The sequence below is a fragment of the Sycon ciliatum genome, chromosome 10 (genome assembly GCF_964019385.1).
Source record: "Sycon ciliatum chromosome 10, ocSycCili1.1, whole genome shotgun sequence".
In the NCBI taxonomy this organism is placed as follows: Eukaryota; Metazoa; Porifera; class Calcarea; order Leucosolenida; family Sycettidae; genus Sycon; species Sycon ciliatum.
In genome coordinates, this window is record NC_088652.1 from 3,784,183 (window position 1) to 3,810,967 (window position 26,785).

The 26,785-nt window shown below is 48.6% G+C and overlaps 1 protein-coding gene across 1 annotated transcript in view; it reads left to right on the forward strand.

Annotated features, from left to right (window-relative positions):
- LOC135826525 (uncharacterized) overlaps positions 1–26,611 on the forward strand; it is a 34,498-nt gene extending 7,887 nt beyond the window's left edge. Inside the window, exons 3-9 of the mRNA XM_065339133.1 lie at positions 7,272–7,559; positions 9,009–11,476; positions 12,243–12,332; positions 14,577–14,854; positions 15,718–15,755; positions 22,563–22,950; positions 25,299–26,611. Of these exons, the coding sequence (XP_065195205.1) occupies positions 7,272–7,559; positions 9,009–11,476; positions 12,243–12,332; positions 14,577–14,854; positions 15,718–15,755; positions 22,563–22,903 (3,503 nt within the window). The 3' untranslated portion in view covers positions 22,904–22,950; positions 25,299–26,611. The remainder of the gene's footprint in view (positions 1–7,271; positions 7,560–9,008; positions 11,477–12,242; positions 12,333–14,576; positions 14,855–15,717; positions 15,756–22,562; positions 22,951–25,298) is intronic.
- The last annotated feature ends 174 nt before the right edge of the window (positions 26,612–26,785 follow it).

Consider the following 26,785-nt stretch of genomic DNA (forward strand, 5'->3'; position numbering starts at 1 on the left):
TCTTTTGTTACAGGTTTTACTGTAGTACCAGGCTGGTCGCTAGTCACGGTGGTCTTTAGTTACAGGTTTTACTGTAGTACCAGGCTGGTCGCTAGTCACGGTGGTCTTTTGTTACAGGTTTTACTGTAGTACCAGGCTGGTCGCTAGTCACGGTGGTCTTTTGTTACAGGTTTTACTGTAGTACCAGGCTGGTCGCTAGTCACGGTGGTCTTTAGTTACAGGTTTTACTGTAGTACCAGGCTGGTCGCTAGTCACGGTGGTCTTTAGTTACAGGTTTTACTGTAGTACCAGGCTGGTCGCTAGTCACGGTGGTCTTTTGTTACAGGTTTTACTGTAGTACCAGGCTGGTCGCTAGTCACGGTGGTCTTTAGTTACAGGTTTTACTGTAGTACCAGGCTGGTCGCTAGTCACGGTGGTCTTTAGTTACAGGTTTTGCTGTAGTACCAGGCTGGTCGCTAGTCACGGTGGTCTTTAGTTACAGGTTTTACTGTAGTACCAGCCTGGTCGCTAGTCACGGTGGTCTTTAGTTACAGGTTTTACTGTAGTACCAGGCTGGTCGCTAGTCACGGTGGTCTTTAGTTACAGGTTTTACTGTAGTACCAGGCTGGTCGCTAGTCACGGTGGTCTTTAGTTACAGGTTTTACTGTAGTACCAGGCTGGTCGCTAGTCACGGTGGTCTTTAGTTACAGGTTTTACTGTAGTACCAGGCTGGTCGCTAGTCACGGTGGTCTTTAGTTACAGGTTTTACTGTAGTACCAGGCTGGTCGCTAGTCACGGTGGTCTTTAGTTACAGGTTTTACTGTAGTACCAGGCTGGTCGCTAGTCACGGTGGTCTTTAGTTACAGGTTTTACTGTAGTACCAGGCTGGTCGCTAGTCACGGTGGTCTTTAGTTACAGGTTTTACTGTAGTACCAGGCTGGTCGCTAGTCACGGTGGTCTTTAGTTACAGGTTTTACTGTAGTACCAGGCTGGTCGCTAGTCACGGTGGTCTTTAGTTACAGGTTTTACTGTAGTACCAGGCTGGTCGCTAGTCACGGTGGTCTTTAGTTACAGGTTTTACTGTAGTACCAGGCTGGTCGCTAGTCACGGTGGTCTTTAGTTACAGGTTTTACTGTAGTACCAGGCTGGTCGCTAGTCACGGTGGTCTTTAGTTACAGGTTTTACTGTAGTACCAGGCTGGTCGCTAGTCACGGTGGTCTTTAGTTACAGGTTTTACTGTTGTTGTTGTTGTTGAAATTTTATTTTGTATCGCAGACCAAACGGGCAATGGTGCCCAATATTATGATGGCGATAAAGTAACGGCCGAGAGCCAAGGATACAACAAGCAAGCCTCCACGAAAGAGAGAAAAACACAGAAAACACAGACTGCAAATACTCAAAAAGAAAAAAGAGAAGGGGAAAAAAAAGAAAAAGAAAGAAGAAGAAAGCACAGTTGAGTCACAGTTGAGTCACGACTCCAAGTCCAAGCCTAGATGCTGGCTAACCATAAAAATAAACCTTTAAAAGTCTCTTGAATGATCTATGGCAGGCGAGGGACTTGAACTCTTGGGGCAGGGCGTTCCATAATTTAACAGCAGAAACGAGCGGCCGACAGTCACCAGAGACTCGCCTGGTGGCAGGGACAACATACGCATTTGGATCGTTGATCCGAGTGACGCCTTCAGTCTGGCGACGTAGGCGCTTGGACAGGAGATTACTAATTCTGGCGGTGTGGATACGAAGCATGAGGAGGCGGAGTTTACAGTGGGCGTTTTGGATGATGGGGATGAGGCCTAGACGGGTGTAGATGGGATCTGTGTGGGAGGGGAATGGCTGGTTGGCAACGCAGCGGATACATCGCTTGTCGAGGACCGAAAGCTGATGCCGTTGGTGCGCAGAGAGAACCGAGAAGAAGGCATTAGATCCATACAACATGTCCGGTAGTATTAACGATCTGTAAAATAGTAGGGCTTGTTGCTCAGTTAAGCAGGAGCGAATGGCTCGCAGCGCCGTCAGTTTCTGGGAGGTCTTCCGTGTAATAGTTGCAACTTGAGTCTCCCACCGAAGCTGGGTGTCGAGATGTAGACCTAGATATCGAGCATTTGTGGTCTGAGCTAGGGGATTTCCATTGCATTCTATGTTAAGTAACAAGGGCTGCCTGCGAGACGCATGAAGGGCTAGAACGTGGGTTTTGGAGGGATTTAGTATTAAGCCTCTTTCTTCCAGAAAGTTGGCCAGGTTGGAGACTGAACGGGAGAGGGTTAAATTCAAGAATTCGACGGATTGACTGATGGCGTCTAGCAGGATATCATCAGCAAACAGCTGTGAGTGGGCTGGAGCTGTGATCTGTTCTATTTCCATTGTGTAGATGGAGAACAAAAGAGGACCCAGCACACTTCCCTGAGGAACACCACACTCACAGGGAGAGAGGGCGGACGACTGGCCATTGCTCAGGACGACTCGCTGACGCCGGTCAGTTAGGTAGCTCATGAACCAACTGAGAGCCGTTGAGGTAATGCCAAGCTGAAATAGATCTGTAACCAAAATTTGGTGTTTGACCTTATCGAAGGCCTTGCTCATATCGACAAGTACAAGACCTGTATGGCGCTGCTGATCCGCTGCCTCCAAGTATCTGTCTACAGCCAATGTCAGGGCATCTTCTGTGGAGTGAAGTGGGCGATATGCGAACTGGTTTGCGGGGAACAAGGAATTTCCGGAGAGGAACTTACAGAGTCTCGTGTGGACTACCCGTTCTAGGACTTTGGAAACTATTGGTAATAACGATATTGGTCTATAGTTCTTAGCGACAGCTTTGTCGCCTGACTTGAAGAGGGGACGAACATCCGCAATCTTCAGAGATGCAGGAACAACACCAGAAGCCAGAGATGCATTGATTAGTATGGTAAGGGACGGTGCAAGGACAGGAGAACAGTGTTTGAGGATTGCAGCTGGAACCTGGTCGCTGCCTGCAGCTTTGCGCACGTCGATGTTGGAGAGCAGCTTAGCAATCTCTTGCACACTTGCTGGAGCAAATTCTTCGAGGCATTCCTTCTTCGTGGGACCCAATGGGGCTGAGAGACGTAGTGGTCTAGTTGGGTCTGACACAACACCGCTGAATTGGTCACTGAGCTGTGAGACACTGACGGCTGGTGGAACTGAGGACTTGTTACGACCGCTGAGGTAGTTGATGGTCTGCCAGGTTTTTCGTGCGTTGGCCTGACTAGCAGCAAGAAGGTCCCTAAAGTAGGTGGCTCGGAGATGTCGTGACATACGCTTGGCTTCGTCTCGGGCAGAAGTGAAGACATTGCGTAGTGCCGGGTCTGCAGGTGATGCTTTCCACCGTCGATGGGCCGCGTCACGTCGCTGGACTAGGTCATGTAGAGCTGGCGTCTTCCAGGGGAAGGATTTCCGGGTAGGAGCTCTTGGGCGGTGTAGACGGATAGGAGCATGAGTGTTCAAGGCCGCGACAAGTTTCTCCAGCCACATATCCCACATTTCATCTTCTGTCCGCGCAAAGCAGAAGTTCTCTAGATCGCTATTTAGAAGGTGGTGTGCAAATTGACCCATATCAATTCTTGCAATGTTACGGCCACGTCGCACGGTCGGTGTGCAGGACGTTGTGAGTCGCAAATCAAGTGCCAGAGCGAAGTGGTCACTGATTGTACAAGGTACTACGACACAAGAGTTCACATGATCGTCTCCGACCAGAGCGAGATCCAGGGTTGTTTGGCTGCCTTGGGGTCCAATTCTGGTAGGACAGTCCACTTGGTTCTTGATGTCGAAAGAATTACACAGGTGCAGCAAGCTGTTTAGCTGGGGGCTGTCGCGGGAGCTTACATCGACATTGAAGTCTCCAACAAGGACCAGAGGTGATGTGGGAAGTGTGGAGATGACAGTGTCTAGTGCATTCGTCAAGTCTTGCCAGAATTGCACAGGAGTGCCTGGAGGACGGTACACACCACCAAGGAGAACCTTGGAACGCTGCCCACTGACCTCTAACATGAGCATTTCCACCTGGGTGTCAGCCTTCACAATTCGGGCTCGGAGATGATCTCTTACATAAGCTGCTAAGCCTCCGCCATGAGTTGGCCTGTCGCGTCTGACCAGGGTGTAATTCTGTATGCGTAGGATGTCATCGGAAACGGAGGTTGTTAAGAAAGTCTCTGCCAGCATCATTATATCAACTTTATGGGAAAGAATATAATCTTCAATTTCATGCTTTTTATTGAGAAGATGGCAAACATTTAGGAATCCTATTTTGAGGTTACTTTTAATTGATTCATGCTGTAGGGGGTTTACAGTGGGGCAACTATTTCGTGGCTGAAAGATAGGTGCATGAGGGTTCAAGGGTTGAAAGGGGGCTGCGTGAGGATTTAAACAGAACATTTAGTGCTCCTCTGCAGCTCGACCAGTTGCTACACTGTCAGCCTTGAAGCGCCATTCTCTAACTCTGACGTTTGAAGGCCAGAATTCCGGTTCCAGAACAGTAGCTTTGTGTTGTATTGGCAGAATTACGTGAGCAAAGGCCAACCCGAAGTACTTTGTCTCAGACACGGAGCACTTGATGACAGGTATATTTCGGCGTTCACACCATTTGGCGATCGATTCTGATGTGCACCCACTATTGACATTGCCCACATACAAAGCGCAACATTTTGTGCGGGATCCTCCCTGTAGTTGATCAGAGCGCTTGGGCCGGTTTTCATAGTACGACGTGACCTGAGTGCCTGGGTGACTTGTTTGGGGTCGTGTAGTACTGGCCTGCTGGCTGGGGCCTCCCCATGTGTTATCCCGTGCTCGCACCTGTGACGACTGTGCACGTGCCGCCGCGCTGTACAACCTGACGCTGTCAGCAGGCGGTTGTACACGTACGGGTTGAGGTTCAGGTGTGCTAGTTTGTACAGGGTCATGATCAGAGTTCCTTTCTTTGAGAGCCGCCAATTCTCCTCGAAGGGACGACACCTCCAACTGCAAGGCAGAAATTAGGGCTACCTTGGCGGCCAATTCTTTAACATTTTTTGCAATATCGGCCAATGCCTGCTGAACAACATCGCGCACCTTGTCAGACTGACCTGCTGAGTTTGTCGACGAACCAATACCGTTGTCGCGAAGAAGCTTGACTATCTGGGTACGGGAAAGTCCCGAGTGTTCCAGTCTGTGACTCTTGGCGAGATGCCGGATCTCCTGATTGTCCATCACAGCAAGGTCTACATCTGCTGGTGCGGTGGGTGACTCCTCAGACGACATTGTCACATCAAGGGGCCTGTTATGCCTACCTCCAGACCGGCCTAGTGCCGGTTGGGCTTGAAAATGTAGTACCAGGCTGGTCGCTAGTCACGGTGGTCTTTAGTTACAGGTTTTACTGTAGTACCAGGCTGGTCGCTAGTCACGGTGGTCTTTTGTTACAGGTTTTACTGTAGTACCAGGCTGGTCGCTAGTCACGGTGGTCTTTAGTTACAGGTTTTACTGTAGTACCAGGCTGGTCGCTAGTCACGGTGGTCTTTAGTTACAGGTTTTACTGTAGTACCAGGCTGGTCGCTAGTCACGGTGGTCTTTAGTTACAGGTTTTACTGTAGTACCAGGCTGGTCGCTAGTCACGGTGGTCTTTAGTTACAGGTTTTACTGTAGTACCAGGCTGGTCGCTAGTCACGGTGATCTTTAGTTACAGGTTTTACTGTAGTACCAGGCTGGTCGCTAGTCACGGTGGTCTTTAGTTACAGGTTTTACTGTAGTACCAGGCTGGTCGCTAGTCACGGTGGTCTTTAGTTACAGGTTTTACTGTAGTACCAGGCTGGTCGCTAGTCACGGTGGTCTTTAGTTACAGGTTTTACTGTAGTACCAGGCTGGTCGCTAGTCACGGTGGTCTTTAGTTACAGGTTTTACTGTAGTACCAGGCTGGTCGCTAGTCACGGTGGTCTTTAGTTACAGGTTTTACTGTAGTACCAGGCTGGTCGCTAGTCACGGTGGTCTTTAGTTACAGGTTTTACTGTAGTACCAGGCTGGTCGCTAGTCACGGTGGTCTTTAGTTACAGGTTTTACTGTAGTACCAGGCTGGTCGCTAGTCACGGTGGTCTTTAGTTACAGGTTTTACTGTAGTACCAGGCTGGTCGCTAGTCACGGTGGTCTTTAGTTACAGGTTTTACTGTAGTACCAGGCTGGTCGCTAGTCACGGTGGTCTTTAGTTACAGGTTTTACTGTAGTACCAGGCTGGTCGCTAGTCACGGTGGTCTTTAGTTACAGGTTTTACTGTAGTACCAGGCTGGTCGCTAGTCACGGTGGTCTTTAGTTACAGGTTTTACTGTAGTACCAGGCTGGTCGCTAGTCACGGTGGTCTTTAGTTACAGGTTTTACTGTAGTACCAGGCTGGTCGCTAGTCACGGTGGTCTTTAGTTACAGGTTTTACTGTAGTACCAGGCTGGTCGCTAGTCACGGTGGTCTTTAGTTACAGGTTTTACTGTAGTACCAGGCTGGTCGCTAGTCACGGTGGTCTTTTGTTACAGGTTTTACTGCACTTGTACTCTATTTCACAATAGGCACAGGCAATATCTGCCTTCTCACTAGGTGTATTGCCACAGTTCATGCAACATGATGGTCAGTGATCTCTGCAATGTGCTGCCAGCCGCCAATTCTGAAGAGAAAAACATGTTGTGTAGCCTGCGATGGCAGTGCGAGTATGTAATCTTTTTTGAGTAGGATACTCGACAAATATGGATGCGGCGAGGAGACTGAAACTTTTACTTCGAAGTATAATAAGGATAAGAAAACTGTTGGCTGACACAGAACAGCATTTACAGTGCTGGCCAGAGAAATCCAACCTCATGAATAAAGTAGCGCCGTGTTCGAGTGCACAGACCAATGTTTGTACATGTAGTACTACTGAGGGCTGCGTAGCACCCGGCGCTATTTTATTCATGAGGTTGGATTTCATTGAGCACTGCACTGTACTCACAGTGTACAGAGTTCTGGTGTTGTTATTTTCTCCTCTGCTGATGACGGTCAAATGGAGACTCAGCAGTGTGGAATTGCATGCATGATGTACTGGATGAGAGCAGCGGAGGAAATCACCGCGTATAGTTCGAAGTCTGAAGAAAATGTTGAACAGTCTCTGCTGGAATGATAGCTACACCAAAACTCAATGGTTAGAGCCTGGCTTACCTCAAGCAAAGGTCCCTGGTTCGAGTCATGGTGGTGACAGTCCTCATATATTCTTCCGATATTTCCCTTTTCTATTCCCTCAACTAGGAAATGTAACCAGACGAGTGATGTTTATGCTCTGCTATTCTGCTATCCAGGCTACATCCCAGCCTCCTCTCTAGGTACTCCTGCCGCGGCAGCTGTTCCCGACGCCATGCCTCCCACAGCTCCCACTCCTGCTGCCACCGCTGCTGTGACTTCCATAACTGCTGCCCCTGCTGCTGCGGCGTCTGCTGCTGCTGCTGCTGCGGCGTCTGCCCCTGCTGCTGCGGCGTCTGCTGCTGCTGCTGCACCTGCTGCCGTAGCAACGTCGTCGCCTAGCAAGCCCAATGAGGGTTCTGCCACTCCGCCTGAAAAGGGTCGCACGGCTACAGACTCATCTGCAGGTGAGTGACTGTTTCTGCCTGTGTGTGTATGCTTGGTTTAGCATGGTTACATTATTGATGTACTTCACCCTGTTTCTCCGCGTAAGGCTTTGCCCTCCCCCCCCCCCCCCCCTTATCCTGGCAGCTTGCACTCCATTGCCAAGAGTTTCACAGCAAACAGTGCCGAAACCTGCAAACAACGATTTCTTTCCTTCGTGGATGCCCTCTTCATCTGGTCGGCCCATTAATTGTACTATAATGTTCTTCTTTGGCCCAGACCAGACCAAGCGAAGCTTGCTGACACCAGCGCGAACAGTACACTACTTGCTATCATGGAGTGTGGCTGGTGCACTGTTCATGCTCATGTTTGCTAGCAGTGTATGGTCTCGTCTGCTTCGAAGAAGAACATTATTATTATGCCAACATTTTTTAAAATAAATATAATAGGATTGAGAGAAGTTCAAAATTCAAAATATCTGACGGGGAAGTGAATTTTTCTGAAAGGAGAAAGAAAATATGGAGGGAGAGAAAGAAAAAAAATGCCCCCCCCCCTCCCCCCACCCCCCCCCCCCCACCCCCCCCCCCCCCCCCCCCCCACAAATGTCAGCCGGTACCTTGCTTGTCATGAGCCATGCTCTAACTGGGAGACGGGGAAACGACCCAACTGCAATCAGTGCAATGTATGTGTGGCACGTGTTGTGAGTTGCCTGGGGAGTGAAGTGCTTGTCAGCCCCTTCTAGGTTCATCCTGGTCCCGTAGCTCAGTTTGTTAGAGCATTGCTCATGAAAAGCAAGGTCTCGAGTCCTGGTGGGTTAGAAAAACAATGGAGAGAGAAAGAAAGAAAAATGCCACCCCCCCCCCCCCCCCCCCACGACTTTCAGCCGGTACCTTGCTAGTCATGAGCCATGCTCTAACTGGGGACGGGGAAAAGACCCAACTGCAAGCAGTGCAATGTCATATATATATATGTGTGGCACGTGTTGTGAGCTGCCTTTGGAGTGAAGTGCTTGTCAGCCCCTTCTAGGTTCAGCCTGGTACCGTAGCTCAGTTTGTTAGAGCATTGCTCATGAAAAGCAAGGTCCCAAGTCCTGGTGGGTTAGCATTTTTTTCTCTTTTCAGGCAGTTGACTTCCGGCTGAACTTTCGAAACATTTATTGTTTTGCCTTTCCTGGAATGTTCAGGGTATTTCGCACACAATATGGAATGGGGTTGATGGTATGCCTGAATCCCCTCCCCTTATGTGAGGCAAAGGCCTGTGGAGAATCCATGAATACAAAATACAAATGCCTCGAAACACTTGACACGGATTTTGGTCACACACTTTGCTTACATGTTTTTGTATATGCTTGTGTTCGTTCATGCATGTGTTTGTGTATGTGTGCGTCTGAGCGTTCTTGTATATGCCGGTATGCATGTGTATGTTCATGCGTGTGTGTGCATATCGTTGTTGTTGTTGATGATGACTTACAGCGAAACGAGGTGCGGGTCTGTCCAACAAGGCCATGCATGAAGCTACGAATATGACACTGAGCAGCGGTTTGACCAGAGTACGCCGTATCCGCATCAGCCTCTGCGGTCAGTTTGGAACCGGCAAGACGAGCCTGGCGGATTCGCTCAAGAACAAGCAGTTCGTGGACAAGAGGGCAAGTACACCGGCACTTGCTGTTGATCATGGCAATGTGCTCCACGGATCAGGAAACCTGACAGATTGGAAGTTCAATGCTGCATTCCTCTATACTCCGGACATCCTTGTCCAGGCTAAAGATCTTGAGAAGAAACACCAGCAACGGCAACGGGAACAAGAAGCGGCAATCCCAAAAATCCCGAAGCGAGCTGGGTCTACTGGCCTCCAGCGTACGGGAACAGCGACGCAAGAGGCAGCATCACCAGCAGAACACTCACCACGTCCAAGAGCAGCAGCACCCCATCGTACTGCCCAAACACCGGCAAACGCGGAGGGGAGCTCTGCATCGTCAGGACATAAGCAGGCGTCCAAGCAAACGTTAAAACTTGGCAAAGGTCCAGAAGCAGCACCCAGCTCAGCTGAATTGACACAGAGCCTCATCGATGTCATCTTGGAGAACCAAGAGCTGATGCGAGACATTGGCGAAGAAGAAGTGGTGGTGTCCATTTGGGATTGCGGCGGCCAATCAATCTTCTCAAGCCTGCAGCATTTCCTGATGGGTAAAGATTACGTCATCTATATTCTCTGTTTCAACGCCTCGGAGAACTTCCAGCTCACCAAACAGCAGAACTACTGGAAGTGGTCAGGGAGTACACTGTCTGAAATGACTCTGGACGTACCGGAGGAGCTGGAGAACATCGACCACATTCGGCACTGGCTAACAGCCATCCACTTTGCCAGCAACCCAGGCAAGGCTGTGGAAAGCGAGGCGTTTGACTACCCGCCTGTGATATTGGTGGGGAACTTTGCCGATAAGCTGTCGAAAGATAGGACACTTTCGGAGCACAAGGTTGATATCCTCAAGAAGCTGGGAAAGCTCTGCCGCCGGTCACCAACTTTCCAGGGTATGCTTGAGAGCGATTACATTGATCCCGCAGGGTTGTTCCTTGTGGACAACCACGAGTCCGGAGCTTCTCAAGAAGTTCGAGGAATCCAAAAGAAGCTACAGGATGCTGTTTCATCGGTGCTGGCAAACAAGGAGATTCCGACGGAATGGGTTCGCTTTGAGATGATAATGGAGTATCTAAAGAAACAACCCACCCACACTGGCTACACAACACGAGACTCGATGAAGACACTGGTGGAGAAGGCCTGCAAGATCCGCGATGACTTCGGCATGGACGGTGCTCCATCCGAGTTCGAGCGTCTTCTTCGGTTCTACAACGACCTACGTGTCATCATCTATCGGCCGGCAGACAAGAACTCGCCGCAGCCTGATGACATCATCTTCCACAACACACAGTGGCTCATCAGGCAGATCAACGTCCTCGTCTTTGGCCATATGTACCCGGTTGATCCTGGCGGAGGTGATGGCAGGACGGCAAAGGAAGCAGGGACAGCAGAAACGGAGTGGCGCGACTATCTGTGGTCAAAGGGTATAGCACGCCGGCAACTAATGGAGTGTGCCTGGAAAGCAGTCGAAAAAGAAGTTCGAAACAAGATGCTGGATGTGATGGTCGACTGGGATTTGCTGTACAAATTCGGAGACGCCTCGCATGCAAAGTACTTCATCCCATCAGCTCTTCACCGTCGACCGCCGAAGAAAATCGAGGAGGCCCTGCGCAGCTTCCAGCAGGACAATGAGCCGAACGACGTCTGCTTCTCCACAGCTGACACACCGTTGCTGATCATGGTTCAGCCACCAGGCAAGCCTGATGAAGACGTCCTGAGCTACAAGTATCCCGACGCGGACACACCGATGCCACACAGCTCCTACTTCAAGCTACTCGTACGGCTCATGAGAAAGTGGAACATCACAAATACCGACCGGAGTCGCTGTGAGTTCACCTACAACACAGCCAGGTTTCGGCTGTGGCTGCCGGAGCAGCTCCGTGAGCAGTTCCCAGGCAAGGTGGATATCTTCTTGGCTCACTACGACTCGTCAGGTGCAATGCTGGTCAGCATCAACTTCCGGTGCTCGCCTGACTGTGCTGCTAGCGCCTCTAACTGGCTGCGTCCGATCTCATCGATATGCCAGCATATCCGCAAGGATATCATGGAGGAGTTGGGTAAGCTGGAGAACCCGAAACTGGACAAGCCAGTGATGTTCAGTTTACCACTACCGCCAGTGTGCGCATGCAAAGCACAGGAGTGGAAGGACTACAGCAGCGAAAGCCGGGACCTCGGATATGCACCGTGGCGTGTACTCTACAGCGAATCCGGTGCTCATCACGATCCGTACTGTGCCGGGTGTGATTCGGAGTGCAAAATACCCAACAACTCGAACTGCTGGTTCAAAGCCAGTACCTTCCAGGTAAGAGATGAGACCAAAGTCTAAACATTCTAGTGACCATGGAGTTAATTCACTCACTCACACTGCGATAATCGAAACCCAAAAACGAATCTGCTTCGCGTTGAATACAAATTGTCAAATGGTTTCGTGCATAAGCTCAAGCTTGAACTGAATTAACGAAATATGTTTAGTCTCGTAGGATCCAAGAAATCGCGCTGCAAATGTGCTTTTGGTTGGGAACTTTCTTAAAACAATTGTCTTTATAAGGCAAAGTAATGGTGCAAAATGCAAGACTATGTCCAGAGCATTGCATATGTGCAATTTTATCAATTGTCAAAATGGCCGCACATGCTACTGTCGGAGCGCTAGAAACTCTGTCCAAAGTGAACTTTGACCATGGCACATAAATCGTGATGAGGTCCTAATGTTTTTCTCAGCCTGTCATGGTTGTGGAATGCAAAAATCCATACTCCGTTTCCATGGTTACCATGGGCTATTGCCATGGTATGCCTTGTACAATCACGTCTAAAATTTGTGGACTCCTTCATTAGCCTCTTAGAAAGAGTTTAGGGTCAACGTTTAAGCCAATGTTAGAACAGAGGCCGTGCAGCATGTCTGTGTATGATGGTCTCACCGGTAGGACCGAGGTCTATGCAAGCTATCTTTAGGGACTCTATTTTTGAATTGCATCTTTACTTATGCCTTTTCCTTGAGAGTATTTATGGTGTGTGTTTGGATGTGTATGGTATACGCATGTGAATGGGAATTGGTACCTGTACACGTGCAGCTCGAAGGACAGCAGAATGCTGTAGCGAGGAAGCAAGTGGCACTCTGGAAGCAGAAAGCGGAGATTGCCAATGATCAGTCACTTCCTACGGTTAGTCACGTCTGTAGAAAAGTGTAGAAAAGTATTCCATTTTTAAAACCTTCCAAGAACGACGAGAGCATAGAGCATTTTTTGGCCCGGACACGTGCGTGCCGGTGTGTTATTGTGTGTGCTCGCCTTGGGCCTTGAACCTCGGGCGCCCATCCGTGATCAGGATGATAGGGGGTGTTGAGCAGAGCAGAAGCAGGAGTACTCTCACGCACATACTCACGCAGGCACGTGCATGTTTGTACGTGTGTACATGTACTTGTACTTGTACAATGGAAATCAGATTAATAGTAAGATAAGCCATGTGGTCATTCTCAATAATCGTGCATCTACACATCATCAAGCAACAATCTGTTGGTTCTAAGAACTTTTTCTTGTGACAATCTTCAGTTTGAATACATCACTGAGTGGTGATCTAAGAATGCCGAGTCCTCCGGTGAATATCCGGGTATATTAAAAAAAGGCTTGTTCTACCGCTGTACCGGGCACCCTGCCGGCAAGTTTCAGTTGAAATACTACTCTTTCGCCAAATTTTTAAAAATAATAATTTTAAAAATTTGGTTATGTTGACGTTTACAAAAACCAGAGCGAGAACATTCTAAATCTAGCGTTGACATTAGAGTGAGATTAAAACATTAAAAAATTCGACGGGTTCGCGTACCGGGAAGGTCAAGAACAAGGAGTCGTACGACTTCCTGGTCAAGAACCACCTTTCCGCTTCCGTGGGACGCCAGATGCAGGTGCAGATTGTGATTAACTCATGTGTAACTATAGAGAGAAAGAGAAACGGTGGACAAAACCAACAGTGATAAGCAACACACAGTTACGGTGCTATGGAAAGTCTGTGGTGTTATGACGTAATCCTTCTGAAGGCATACGTCTGGTTTCTGCTCGTGGATGTAGACAGATGATTAATTAGAATAATCAACCGTCTTGTCTTATTTAAAGTGTCTCCTCGTCGACACTTGTACTTGCTCACTGCCAGAAGCTGGTCACGTTGTATCTCCCTCGTAGACGGGAGAGATATTGGGTTATTTGAACCATGATTCTATTTGCTGTTTGTATGGTTCTCTTCTGCGCCCCAATTTGCGTCGGTGTCTGACAAGTCTTTCAAAGAGCAAGTCTACGGTACGTCAGGGTGAAAATAAAAACTCCAATAGCTGTACTCTTCTGGATGCTGAGTGCAATGGTACGGATCCCAGCACTCGGATGTACTCCCTCTGTGACCTATTCACAGTGGTGCAGATTTATTCCTGGACTTGTAGCATGCAAAGGCAAATTTGTAGGATGTCAGCCGGCTGATTTGAAGAACTGAGATTATTATAGTGTTCCCTAGTCGGACATGCTCCAGTTGTCTATGTTCTATAGGTCGTCCAAGTGCTGACGTCATACTGACTGAAAACTTGTAGTTACACATAGCTACAAGGCCAAATGGTGACAAGTCGCGCGTCACCTGCGCTTGTCGTGTTTCCAACGGTCACGGCATGACTTTGACTGCGGCTCGCGCTCAAGCAAGATCGCGAGTTCAAATGATTTGTGTTAATTGTCTTCGAGAAGTTTCTCCTTCGCCGTCAAGCCATCATGCAATGTTTTCCTGCTGGTTGTTCACCAGCAGCTAAGAGGTCATATATAGGAGTTTTGATTTTTCGCTGGCCGCTGGACACCGGAACGAGCACAGAGTTGACTGGTCTCAGAAGCAAAAAAAATGAGCGGTAGCGGTGATAGAAATAACAGAGACACAGGTCAGCTTCAGTTTCTCCTCTAGAAAGCGAAAACTACAAACCCAGCGACAAGTAACTTAGTTGAAATAAAATAATATAATCTCACCCGCGCGCTCCCAGTTAAAATGATGCTGTGCTCCCTGATCAGTTCATGCTGCCACTGGAAACACGACAAGCGCAGGTGAAGCGACTTTTGTTTGTCACCCCTTGGCCAAGTAACTACCCATTGTCGAGAAGCAGTGGCGTCAGACTTCGACGGCCTATTGTTATTTGCAATGACCGCCGTCCATTGGGTGTGTTTCTAATCGTCACCACAATTCGATCATCTGTAATTCTGTATTTGATTCTGTGCGGAGAAGACGGCAGGTCTGTTGTGTTTATTGCTTCCCATCCACCTGTTTGAATTTTTTTTGATTGTTCATTAATTAATTAGGTTGCTTCACGAAACCCTGCGAAGTATTGTGTTCCATTCATTGTGTATGTTCAAAATTCTTCTGGTCATCCATTTTCTTGTTTTATTTTTCAGGAGGTGAAGAAGTTCCTTGCTGACCGTGCGGACAAGTGTCTGTGTATGCTGGCTGAAAGCAGAGATACACTTGCCGTGGCATCACCGTCGTTCGGCACTATCGAGCCGGCTGTGGGTCTGGCCGAGTTATGGAAGCTGTGCTGCCAGTGTGTCGGTGCTGGGCATTCGGATATGATCCTGCGTGTTGCTCGGATGTGCGGCACTCTGCAGAGCGAAGATGAGCTTGTTCATGTTCTAAGTCACTTCTGTGAGGAGAAACAGTGTGGCACTTCTGAGCGGTGAGTAAAATTATAAAATAATGCAAGCACGCTCACACCTTTGTTGTCCGGACCTCAAAGTTATGGACGCCTTAGTTATGTATTGGTCCACTAGGGCAGCTGGTCGCCTTATCAGAGTGGTTGCCTTGACAGGTTTTCTGTATTGGTTTCCCCGTCCTGCTACACTGCTTATAGCAGTGAGTTCGGGTGAATCTTCTCCTGCCCAGCATAATAATGATACTGAGCCATACTTTCATTCACACATGAAGCTGGCTACTGTTGTAAAGGCACGCTAACTTACGAGCAACGCCGTAGTGGTCACGCTGTGTGAGGACCATCCCAAGTGCATGGAAACTTGAACTGACATTCACAAGCAGTCACCCGTCACCTGTGTTTGTGTCCAGTCTGCCACCCAGGACTCAGTACTCTGGTGTTTGGAGCACCACTGTCTCAGCAGAAATATTCGTCTGCAATTTTATTGCGTCTTTTTCGTCCAAGGAGCTTTTGGACTAAATTAAATGCCGGACTAGTGTCGATATATTCTGCTTTTCAATACACTCTTATGATCCATGGACGAAATTTACAACCGGACGAACTCCCTCTCTTTGGAGCTGGACGAAATTATTGACCGACAAAATTTTCTGCCAGTAAAGTTTATCAAACTGCCTCTACTGGCCATGAATGCACATAGCATTTTCATGCATCTTCAATCTCTTCTTGATGCTGATTAAAAATCGGATGTTGAGCCAATAGTGTTACTTTTATAAGAAAGAAGAAAGGGCCGATAAGTATACATCTCGTTACCTTGGTGGACTGTTAGTCATAACTCGTAACTTAAACATGTAGGTCCTTTCTTCTTTCTTCTTTGTGCATTCTACTTTCAGTAGCGAAGCGGAGGCGCCAAAGGCAAAAAAGAAGAAGTGTAAGCCGCGCAGCATCATGTGGTGCACTGTGTTATGCTGAGCGCTATGCTAGAGCAATATTGATGTATGGAGTGTGTTATTTTAGTTGAATTTGTGTGTGTGTGTGTGTGTGTGTGTGTGTGTGTGTGCGTGTGCGTGTGCGTGTGCGTGTGCGTGTGCGTGTGCGTGTGCGTGCGCGTGCGCGTGCGTGTGGTGTGTGTGTGTGTGTGTGTGTGTGTGTGTGTGTGTGTGTGTGGTGAGTGTGTGCGTGCATACATGCAGACACGCGCGCTTGTGTGTGTGTGCGTGAGTGTGCTTGTGTTTGTGCACGCAGATTGTTTTAGTAGTTTTTAGTACTGCCAGTATTACTCGCTCATGTAGTGGTTCATCTGACCAGCTACAAGCTCCTAGCTGGCACAATTTTACAATTCTCACAGTGCTAAATGTGCTGTAGACAGTACAGTGGTGAAACACGCCAGGGGCATTGGAAGGTATCCTACATTGGTATGGCTATGAAAAGACCCACGAAAAGGCTCTCCATCTGGGAAGGGTTTTGATAAATTGTGCCAAAATAGCCTTCTGTATATCAACTAATTTTGGCTGGTGAGAAACTTTGGCCAATCTCGAATTGAAACTTTTTCGGCCGTCATCATACTTTGGCCGATTGGGGTTTAGAAAGAAACGATCGGTAGGTGTTGCTTTCACATGCAGCCAGGCCTCAATCAAGCATTATTTGCCTCGGTGACAAACTTTGGCCTGCAACTTAATTTGGCCAGTTGGTACCAAGCGGCAAAATTAGCGAAATGATATCGCCAGCGAAAATAAGTTGCTTTACAGTACTGTAATTTCACAAAATTTCGGTGTGCTTTTATTATCGGTACTGTCGATGCATCTGTTTCATACCTAAAATTTCAATACAACGAACAAACACTAACACACATAATCCAATAGGGAACTGCTTCTCTGTACCGAAAATGTCTGTTCACCTAACCTGGCCTCTCTACAAAATGCGAATTATGTCACCTAGTATGCAGAAGGGGGTGGGGGGGAGGGGGACAGAGAGAGAGAAAAGGCGCAACTAGCACATCACGGAGGAGAAGCAGCAGAAGGTAGCGCGAATTGTGCTCTGTGAATGGCGTTACGCAGAGTGTAGCGCCAAAAATAAAATGATGCGAGTTATGTCACCTCTATACAGAGGGGGAAGAGAAGGTGCAACTGTGCACATCACGGAGAAGAAGAGCGCGCCGTTGTGCTCTAGGAAGTGAGGGTACATGCCAAATAATTATGGTGTTAATTCTAGCACATTACAGGAGGCGAGCACGGAGCCCCATGCGTCAATGCACTATGAGGTTAAACTTCCATGCCAAACTGTTACCACCAGGGACGCGCGACGAGGCATCAGGAACAGAATGGATTTGAGTGACCCGCCTCATATTATAATTATTCAGTGATATTGAAGTAGCAGCAGGGGAAGCTGAGAAAATTCACAAAAAATCCCATCCGGTGCTTAAGTTCACATGGGGCTTGGCATCACGAATCTCAATCGCCTCGCGCAGTTTGCGACGGGCTCGATCAGGCTCTCTTCCTATTACTTCAACTGCAGAGAATGCACTTTGCCCATAGTTAAGCTTGCATCCAGGGTGAGTGGTACGAAAATGTTGGCCCCATGCAGGACTGCCACTTGCTCCGATTTTTCGGAAATCGTCCGATTTTTGATCGCCTGTCCGACAAACCGACCGATTTTGTTCCCAAAGAGGGACAATCGATTATTTTATTTTGAGCGCTTTTTAGTCCAGTTGGCCGGGCATTTGTACACGTAGATCTACGTACATGGAGCTGTAAAATGCCCGCGTGCTTGCATGGACTTGGAGTATGTACGGTGTACAGGCTAGCGCCTGTAGCAACGGCGGTTGCTACAGGCGCTAGGCAGCTAGCTTTGCAACTGCATGCAGTACATGCGGCCTGGTTGACTGTACACACTGCACACACTGCACACACTGTACACACTGTACACACTGCACACACTGTACACACTGTACACACTGTACACACTGCACACACTGTACACACTGTACACACTGTACACACTGTACACACTGTACACACTGTACACACTGTACACACTGTACACACTGTACACACTGTACACACTGTACACACTGTACACACTGTACACACTGCACACACTGCACACACTGTACACACTGCACACACTGTACAGACAGACTGCATGTAGTATGCACGGCCGGCCGGTCACTGTGCTGCAGTCATAGTCCGTGAGCCAAAACTCAAAATCACAAGTGCCGTTGCACTCTCGGAGGGACAAGTCGCCGTTACAGTGTTGGTCAAGGACATCACAAAGGATACGTTTTCGCTTGTTGGACGTTCTAGAACCGATCCAGAGACCTTCATATCATTCTATACTGGAGTATTCTACGTACATGTATTGCAGTAATGGAGTGGTTATAATAAACTAATACTTCACTCACCAATTCATTACTCGCTATTATCTACAAGTCCAATTCCAGTATGATGAAGTCAAGAGGCCATTTATCCAGCCAAGTAGAGGAACTTGGGATACGAAATCCAAGAGAAATTATTAGGGTATTCTCAGTTCAGCCATTCACGAATGTAATTGTTATTCTTCAACGCAAACTGAGTAATATTTGACCTTGAACAGGATGAAAAGAAGTTCATGCTCGGGGCAGAGTCCGCCATTCGCTCCAGAAGGTTACTCACTACAGTCTTTTACGCGTATACGCCTAGGGAGTGGTGAACAAATATCTCGAGACGTGTTTAGGACATTCTTTGAAGTTAGTTCTGAACGAAAGACTAAACAAAAACTAGTGCGACACTGAACTGATCATCACTAGCTGCTGGGACTCGCTCGGCGCGTCAGGTCTGGCCGGGAGACTCTCGACTGTGTTTAGTACGTAGTATACGCGAAGTGTACGGGATTACCTATCGACGCGTATACTAGCGGCGATTGTATGCGCGTCGATAGGTAATTCCGTATACGCGATCTGCTATGTGCAGCACTGTGGAAGCGGGTAAAGTGAACTTGCAACAGGAAAGCGCTTCAGAACTAGGTAACTAACTTTGCACAACCGTGAACGTCTAACTTTTCATCTTTCAGAATGTCGTCAGACTGTCACTCAGACTCCGAGGATTTCCAGCTGATAGTGTCGGATTCGCCGCATTCAACGCCTCCGCGAACGCCTTGGTTCGACGACACAACATCGTCTTCGGATGAGAGTCGTGCGGAGGAGCGGTTTCTGGTGTGTGACGACGATCTTTCCGCTTGCTCTGATGATGGTTCCGTACCTCATCCACCCGCAGCTACGAAGAGAAGGATTGCAGTGTTTGATTCGTCGTCTGACTCGGATGCAAGTGAAACTGAAGCAGTTGAAACACAGTCTGTGGCTGCTGTACCCGCTGGCAAAAAGCAACGACGTTGTGTGAGCTATCAAGCTGTCTGGGAGGAGAGCCCTGTGCTGAAAGATTGGCTGACCAAATCAAAACGCGCGGATGGAAAAGCTTTCTGCAAAATATGCCAGAAGGACTTGGAGTTTGGGAATGGAGGAGCATATGACTTGGAGCGCCATGGAAAATCGGTGGCTCATCAGAAGCGAGCGAAGTCTACGAAGATGCAACCCAGTCTTTCTGCTACAGTGTCGCAGGCCTCTGCTATGTCGCAAGCGGTGACTGATGGTGAGCTGTCAATGGCCTTTTTCATTGCGGAACACAGACTTCCTTTCACGACGGCTGACCATTTGAGTCAACTGTTCGGAAAGGTATGCCCAGATTCGGCTATTGCACAGCGTATGAAAGCTGCCCGCACAAAGACTAGTGCAGCAGTCGAGGTGATTGCCAACACCTACCACAGCCAGCTTGTTACTTGGATGAAGGAAAAACCATTCTCCATTCTGGTTGACGAGTCCGCTGACATATCCGTGATGGAGCAAGTGGCATTCGATGTCCGTATTTGCCGCAACGAGACGAAAACGTACCACTATGTAACCAAGACGGTCAGCGCCCCGAATGCCAACAACATCTTCAGTGCGCTAGCTGGGGCCTTTACGGAAGATGCCATACCGTGGGACAACGTGCTGTGCTTCTGCAGCGACGGGGCTAACGTCATGAGAGGCAGCAAAAACTCTGTCCTGACACGTGTCCTTGCTGAGCAGCCATCAGCATAATGCAATGTACTGCCCATTCCATGTGTTGGCGTTGTGTGCCAGTAATGCGGCGACATCTTATGATGAGGAGATGCAGCCACTGCTGGTGGACATAGCATATCATTTTGAGCATAGCCCCAAACGGTGTGCAGCATTGGAGGATGTGCAGAAGAACCTTGGCTTACCGCAACACAAGATGGTGAAGCTGGCAACGACTCGTTGGCTCGCTCTTGAGCAATCGATCAGCCGTGTTCTTGAGCAGTGGCGTGCCCTGAAGGAGTTCTTCTCCAAAGGGCCATCATCGTCCACCACGAAAGCGATGAGCATTCTCAAGGCCATTCAAGAACCGTCAACCAAGGCCCGGATGCTTTTCCTGAAGGCGGCACTGCCGGTGTTTACACGGCTGAATGAGAAGCTTCAGCAGGAAGGTCCAATGATCCACTGCATACTTTCCCAGGGTGAGCAGGCGACGAAGACCATTCTCCTGAATGCACTGCGTCACGAGGTTGTCTTAAGCCATCCTGTGTCCTCATCCAACCTGCTTCGACAAGAAAACTACCTTCAACTGAGCAAGGTGTTCATCGGAACCGAAACCGAGCACTATGTCGAGCGTGTATTTCGCAACGCAGAAAACAAGCTCGCCTTCCTGGAGACCTGCCATGACTTCTGGATTCAGGCTGCCAAGCAAGCCCAGTCCCGTTTTCCATTGAAGGACAAGGTTCTCGAGGCTGCCAGCTTTCTCTGCCCTACTTCTGGCAACATGGTGGGTGGAGACAGGGTTGCGTATCTTGCCCGGTGGTTCCCTCAAGTTATCCCAAGAGAGAGGTGCGACGAGCTGCGGCAACAGTGGCAGCAGGTCCAGGTGGATCCAGAAGCTCCTGCAGACGGGACAGATGTCACTCGGTTCTGGCATGATGTTTCTTCACTGAAGACGTCCAGATCGTCTCGCTACAGCCTTGTCGAGCTGGCGACTGCTCTGCTCGCCATTCCCCATTCTTCTGCTGCAATTGAGCGGAACTTCTCGGAGATGGGGGAGGCCAAGACATCGAGCCGCAACGGCCTGAGTACGAAAATGCTGAGCAACCTCATGACCATCCAGTGCAACCGAGGTTCAGAGACATGCCTCAGCTTCAAGGCAACACCAGCCATGAGGAAAAGCCTGCCGCAAGCGGTTGCGCGATTTGCTGGAAGAAGCTCTTGAGTAGTTAATTGACATTAACATTAGTAGCAGCGACGGACTGATAGTGTGCTTCTCTTGCACGCATATGATTTTTTCTATTGTGTTTACAGGACGTATTCCGAGAATATCCTCTTACCACTGTCATGCTGTGCAGTTCATATGCAATGTTCTTCAGTGGCAACCACCTCCGTTTTTTCTACGTGCACAATATGCCAATATTAAATGGTATAGCTGTAGTTGCTACAATTTCGTAGACTTCTTATTGATGTATGATGTATGATGTATGCGCCTGGAATAGAATAAAGCAGCAAGTGTTACTGTAGAACATTGCTACAAGACTACGGTTGCTGCATAAATTGACATGGTTGTAGGGCGTGTGCTGGACAGTTAAAAATGTGTTCTGGGGCCACAACAGCAAGCCATTTCCCTAAAACATTTCACCTGCGTAACGCCATTCACAGAGTACAATGCGCGCTACCTTCTGCTGCTTCTCCTCCGTGATGTGCTAGTTGCGCCTTTTCTCTCTCTCTGCCCCCCCCCCCCCTTCTGCATACTAGGTGACATAATTCGCATCTTTTTTGGCGCTACACTCTGCGTATATACTGCTCTTGTGTGGCTTCCATGGTATTCATTGTTATTACCTGACGATGGCCAAGTGCCGAAACGTTGTAAAAATAACGGAACTGGTTCGGATGTGATGTGCAGCGCTATGGGAATGGGTGTGTCCACCCGAATTCTTAAACTTATTGTTGCGACTTTCGCCACACCTGCTGCACCAGTTCCGATGCCCCTGCAAACGGTCCACCGTATCACTGCGGGGCCCGGCGAGTCAGTTGTAAACCTTTTCACTGCACAAGCTTATGCTCATCAGAAGCGGGCGCTCGCAAGTCTGCAGAGCTGCATGATGGATCAAGTCCAGGCCAGGCCTGTTCCTAGTGTCGGATAATTCTACTGAAGCAGCGTTAAGCCCAACACTGCTTTTGCATGGCTTGTCAATAGGAACGGAATGTATGAATGACTTAGGAACGGAATTTATGGAGTTGTGGTCACATCTTGTCATGCAGTCGTATTTATTCAGCTTTTATTTCTTGTGTACTTGCATACTGGTATTAGTTTAGTCCCACAATCTGCGATAAAATGATCAGCTGTAGCACCTACTCCACTTTTATGTTTATGTATCTATGTCATTCGGATCTTCCCAAGTTGTACAATGTACTGTTGAGATACCGAATTCAAATAAATCAATACCATACCAATACCAATACCATCTTGGTCATGTGACTGAATTTGTGCAGAAAGTGATCATGTCATGTGACCAGCGGAACCAACATGGCCGACGTCATGTGACCCATAGATGCAGGAGTTGAGTGGAGTTGAACCCAACATGCCTGTCCCGTACGGTCATGTAATAGATGTGAAACCATTCTGATTTCTGTTTCTCTATGTGTGTGTTGTGCCAACATTTTCAGACGAGTCTCTCGACCGACAGCTCTCTGACAAGACAGCATGGGAGAGTGACGTCTTCACAGAACTTCGGCCTAAGCTGTGTTTCACGCTAACTCCAGATGATATGCGTCGCCAGTGTGAGGCTAAGAAGTTGATTACGCCTGCACAGAGTAGGCAATATGCATCATACAGTGGCCCTGCAGCGCAGAATGAGGCATTGCTCAATAAACTAAGCACTGGTGATGACGAATCCTTCCACACCTTCCTTGAATGCATCCGTAAAGTCGAGCCACCAGCCAGCGCGAGAAGGTTATTGGCCAAGCTGGAACTCGTCGACAAGTTCGGGGAAGACCGGCAGCACTGATGAGGCCGCATTTGCGTCTGCAGGAGCATCCGCTGCTGATCCAGTGGGTAAGTAAAGAGCAGTAGGCTGTACAGGCAGAGGCCAATTGGGACTTTTGCAGCTCCATAGTTTTTTTCGTGGTTTTGGCAGCCCAGCTGGCATCAGGCCGGTCTGAAGGCTTGCAGTAGCCTAGCTAGCAAGCAGTAGGACTAGGAGGAGTAGTGTGATAGGGGTAGGGCAGTGTAGTGCGATAGGGGTAGGGCAGTGTAGTGCGATATGGGTAGGGCAGTGTAGTGCGATAGGGGTAGGGCAGTGTAGTGCGATAGGGGTAGGGCAGTGTAGTGCGATATGGGTAGGGCAGTGTAGTGCGATAGGGGTAGGGCAGTGTAGTGCGATAGGCAGGCGCGTACGCAGGGGGGTTTCCCGTTGCCCGGAAACCCCCCAAATGTTCCAAACGAGCAACGTTTTTGGGCATATTTTGGTAGGGCGCACGATCGATCTGGCAAGAATGCAAAACTTCAACAGATCGTAACTCAGTCAAATCTGGCTCAAATCCAACGATCCAAATATCCAGGTCAAATAGAAAACTCTCAGCGGTCGGTTGAAACAATTTGCGACGCGCTGCGAGCAATGTCTCTTGAGATTCGTTCGTAAGTTGAGCCGCGATCTCGCAAAGCGCGCAGTGCGACTCTAGTATCGAGAATTTGAGAGTGACTTTTGTCATGCTGATTTGCTCAAATTTGCAGGGGCTTCACTTGTGATATTTTCAAGACTACACAGCAAACAAATCGAAACTCTGCGATCAAGAAAAACGAAATCGCTGGAGCAGGATGCGTTTAGGCCTTTGGCCCAGTTTGGGGCATTTTTTCGCACCATCGCTGCACAGTGAGTGCACTCTACCGCTATAGCATACTAGTATAGCTGGATATGTACATGGCTGTACTGCGTCCTGGCTATCATCATGGTCGACCTCATTCTCTCCCTGGTACCTTTCCACTTCCAGGAAGCCTAAGATAATGAAGATTGAGTGAGTAGAACTGAAGTTATGATCCAAAGAACACGAAAAAATGTATAATTTTGAAAATTTCCTAGGGCTCTTTAGAAAGGGTTTTAAAAACGAGTCATTGTTTGTGATTCGGTTGGAAACCCCCCTAGAGGTGACCCTGCGTACGCGCCTGATAGGGGTAGGGCAGTGTAGTGCAATAGGGGTAGGGCATTGTAGTGCGATAGGGGTAGGGCAGTGTAGTGCGATAGGGGTAGGGCAGTGTAGTGCGATAGGGGTAGGGCAGTGTAGTGTGATATGGGTAGGGCAGTGTAGTGCGATAGGGGTAGGGCAGTGTAGTGCGATAGGGGTAGGGCAGTATAGTGCGATAGGGGTAGGGCAGTGTAGTGCGATAGGGGTAGGCCAGTGTAGTGCGATAGGGGTAGGGCAGTGTAGTGCGATAGGGGTAGGGCAGTGTAGTGCGATATGGGTAGGGCAGTGTAGTGCGATAGGGGTAGGGCAGTGTAGTGCGATAGGGGTAGGGCAGTGTAGTGCGATAGGGGTAGGGCAGTGTAGTGCGATAGGGGTAGGGCAGTGTAGTGCGATAGGGGTAGGGCAGTGTAGTGCGATAGGGGTAGGGCAGTGTAGTGCGATAGGGGTAGGGCAGTGTAGTGCGATAGGGGTAGGGCAGTGTAGTGCGATAGGGGTAGGGCAGTGTAGTGCGATAGGGGTAGGGCAGTGTAGTGCGATAGGGGTAGGGCAGTGTAGTGCGATAGGGGTAGGGCAGTGTAGTGCGATAGGGGTAGGGCAGTGTAGTGCGATAGGGGTAGGGCAGTGTAGTGCGATAGGGGTAGGGCAGTGTAGTGCGATAGGGGTAGGGCAGTGTAGTGCGATAGGGGTAGGGCAGTGTAGTGCGATAGGGGTAGGGCAGTGTAGTGCGATAGGGGTAGGGCAGTGTAGTGCGATAGGGGTGGGGCAGTGTAGTGCGATAGGGGTGGGGCAGTGTAGTGCGATAGGGGTAGGGCAGTGTAGTGCGATAGGGGTGGGGCAGTGTAGTTCGATAGGGGTAGGGCAGTGTAGTGCGATAGGGGTAGGGCAGTGTAGTGCGATAGGGGTAGGGCAGTGTAGTGCGATAGGGGTAGGGCAGTGTAGTGTTAGTGGATTTTCCCCAATTTCTTTTCCATTCATCTTGCCATGGGCGGGCAGTCAGTTCAAATTCGTAAACTCGTTACAATTAAATGTTCGTTAACAACTTAACATTACTGGTCTTCCAGTATAGATTTCTAGGCAATTAGATAACACACCCGCAGTGATCCGCATTGTCAGAAGGTCACGTCGCTAAAACCAGAGATCGCTTACGCCAGTTGCCATCACTGCACATGCAGTACAATTAGTTATTACTGCGTCTTGTTGTTCTCTTGTGTATGGACACAGGATGGTGGTGATGATGATGGCCATGATTGATCAACACTGGATCGCGGCGAGAATCTGTTCTGTCTGTCTCTCTCTGAGCCTGTAAGTCCTTCTGTCTCTCTTCCTGTAAGTCCTTCTGTCTGTCTGCCTTTACGTCTTTCTGTCCGTTTTTCTGCTTCAACTCAGACTCTCGACTGAGCTCTCTCCTTCACTTGCTCTCACTCTCGCTTGCTCTCGCAATCACCCAGTCTCTCGCTCCCACTCACTCATTAAGTCGCGATATTCTTCATTTGCCTGCTGCATTCGCTATCGTAAGCACTACTTCCTTTGAATATGCCTTTCTTCTTCTTCTTCTTCTTCTTCTTCTTCTTCTTCTTCTTCTTCTTCTTCTTCTTCTTCTTCTTCTTCTTCTTCTTCTTCTTCTTCTTCTTCTTCTTCTTCTTCTTCTTCTTCTTGGTCTTTCAATTGCTACATGACTTGCTAGAGACTGCTTTCCCTTAGCTTCGACTTTGCTCCTTTTATTGGTACATTATCACAAAGTATTTTTTTCACTCCTCAGTAGTGCAGCACCGTGGGCGCCGCGTGCTCAGGCAAAGTGGCACGGAACCAGAATGCTGGATTTCCGCGCGTGCCCTTCGCTCCATGCACAGTACCTGACCCATGTGTAGAGTCTAGATAGATTGTCTGAGTTGTGTTGAATTGTCATTCAATTTCTTTTTATTCTCTAAAACAAATATCTCTACATTCTATCTCTGTGACTTAGAACCTCGCTTTAGGTCCGTATTTGACTATTTGAGCTTAGACACTGCTGGAAAAGCAGTGCACTAGTCTGACGTCATCATGTCGAATAGCGGAACCTTTTTTTAAAATTCTTTTCCGGTTGAACCGGTATGCTCATAGAATTATCAGCTTCTGCGCGGCCTCATTTCTGCCTATCCTTCTGCACTTTGGTTGCCCTTTTCACTTTTTTGCAATGCTTTTTCAAAGGGCAACTTCTTTAATTTTTGTAAGGAAGTGCAATTTTCACAGCAGCCGTTTTCACAAATAATTGCTGTTGCCGGTTGAACCGGTATGCGTAATCACATTCTGCTCGTCTTTTATTCCTGCACTTGCTTTTCACTTTTACTGTCTCTTTGCCTTCGTACTTCTATTTTCAAAGCACCTTTTATTTCATTTTTCAAGGCACCGCAATTTCCAAGGCACCCATTTATATAAAATGATTTTTCTACTTTTCTAAAGCCCTGGCACATGGTATCTTTTAAACTGCAAATCTCGCCCTAGATTCATTCATCTTGGGAAAGGAGGGGGTGTGACTCTCTCCATTTTCATGTGGACATTGAGATTGTTAGAGTGTGCTGCCCTGGCTTGCATGTACGATTCTTTTGCGCACGACACTCAGTGACCCGGTTGAGAGGGTGTGTGTACTGTACAGCATGGTGATTAGTGACCTGGTTGAGAGGGTGTGTGTACAGCATGGTGATTAGTGACCCGGTTGAGAGGGTGTGTGT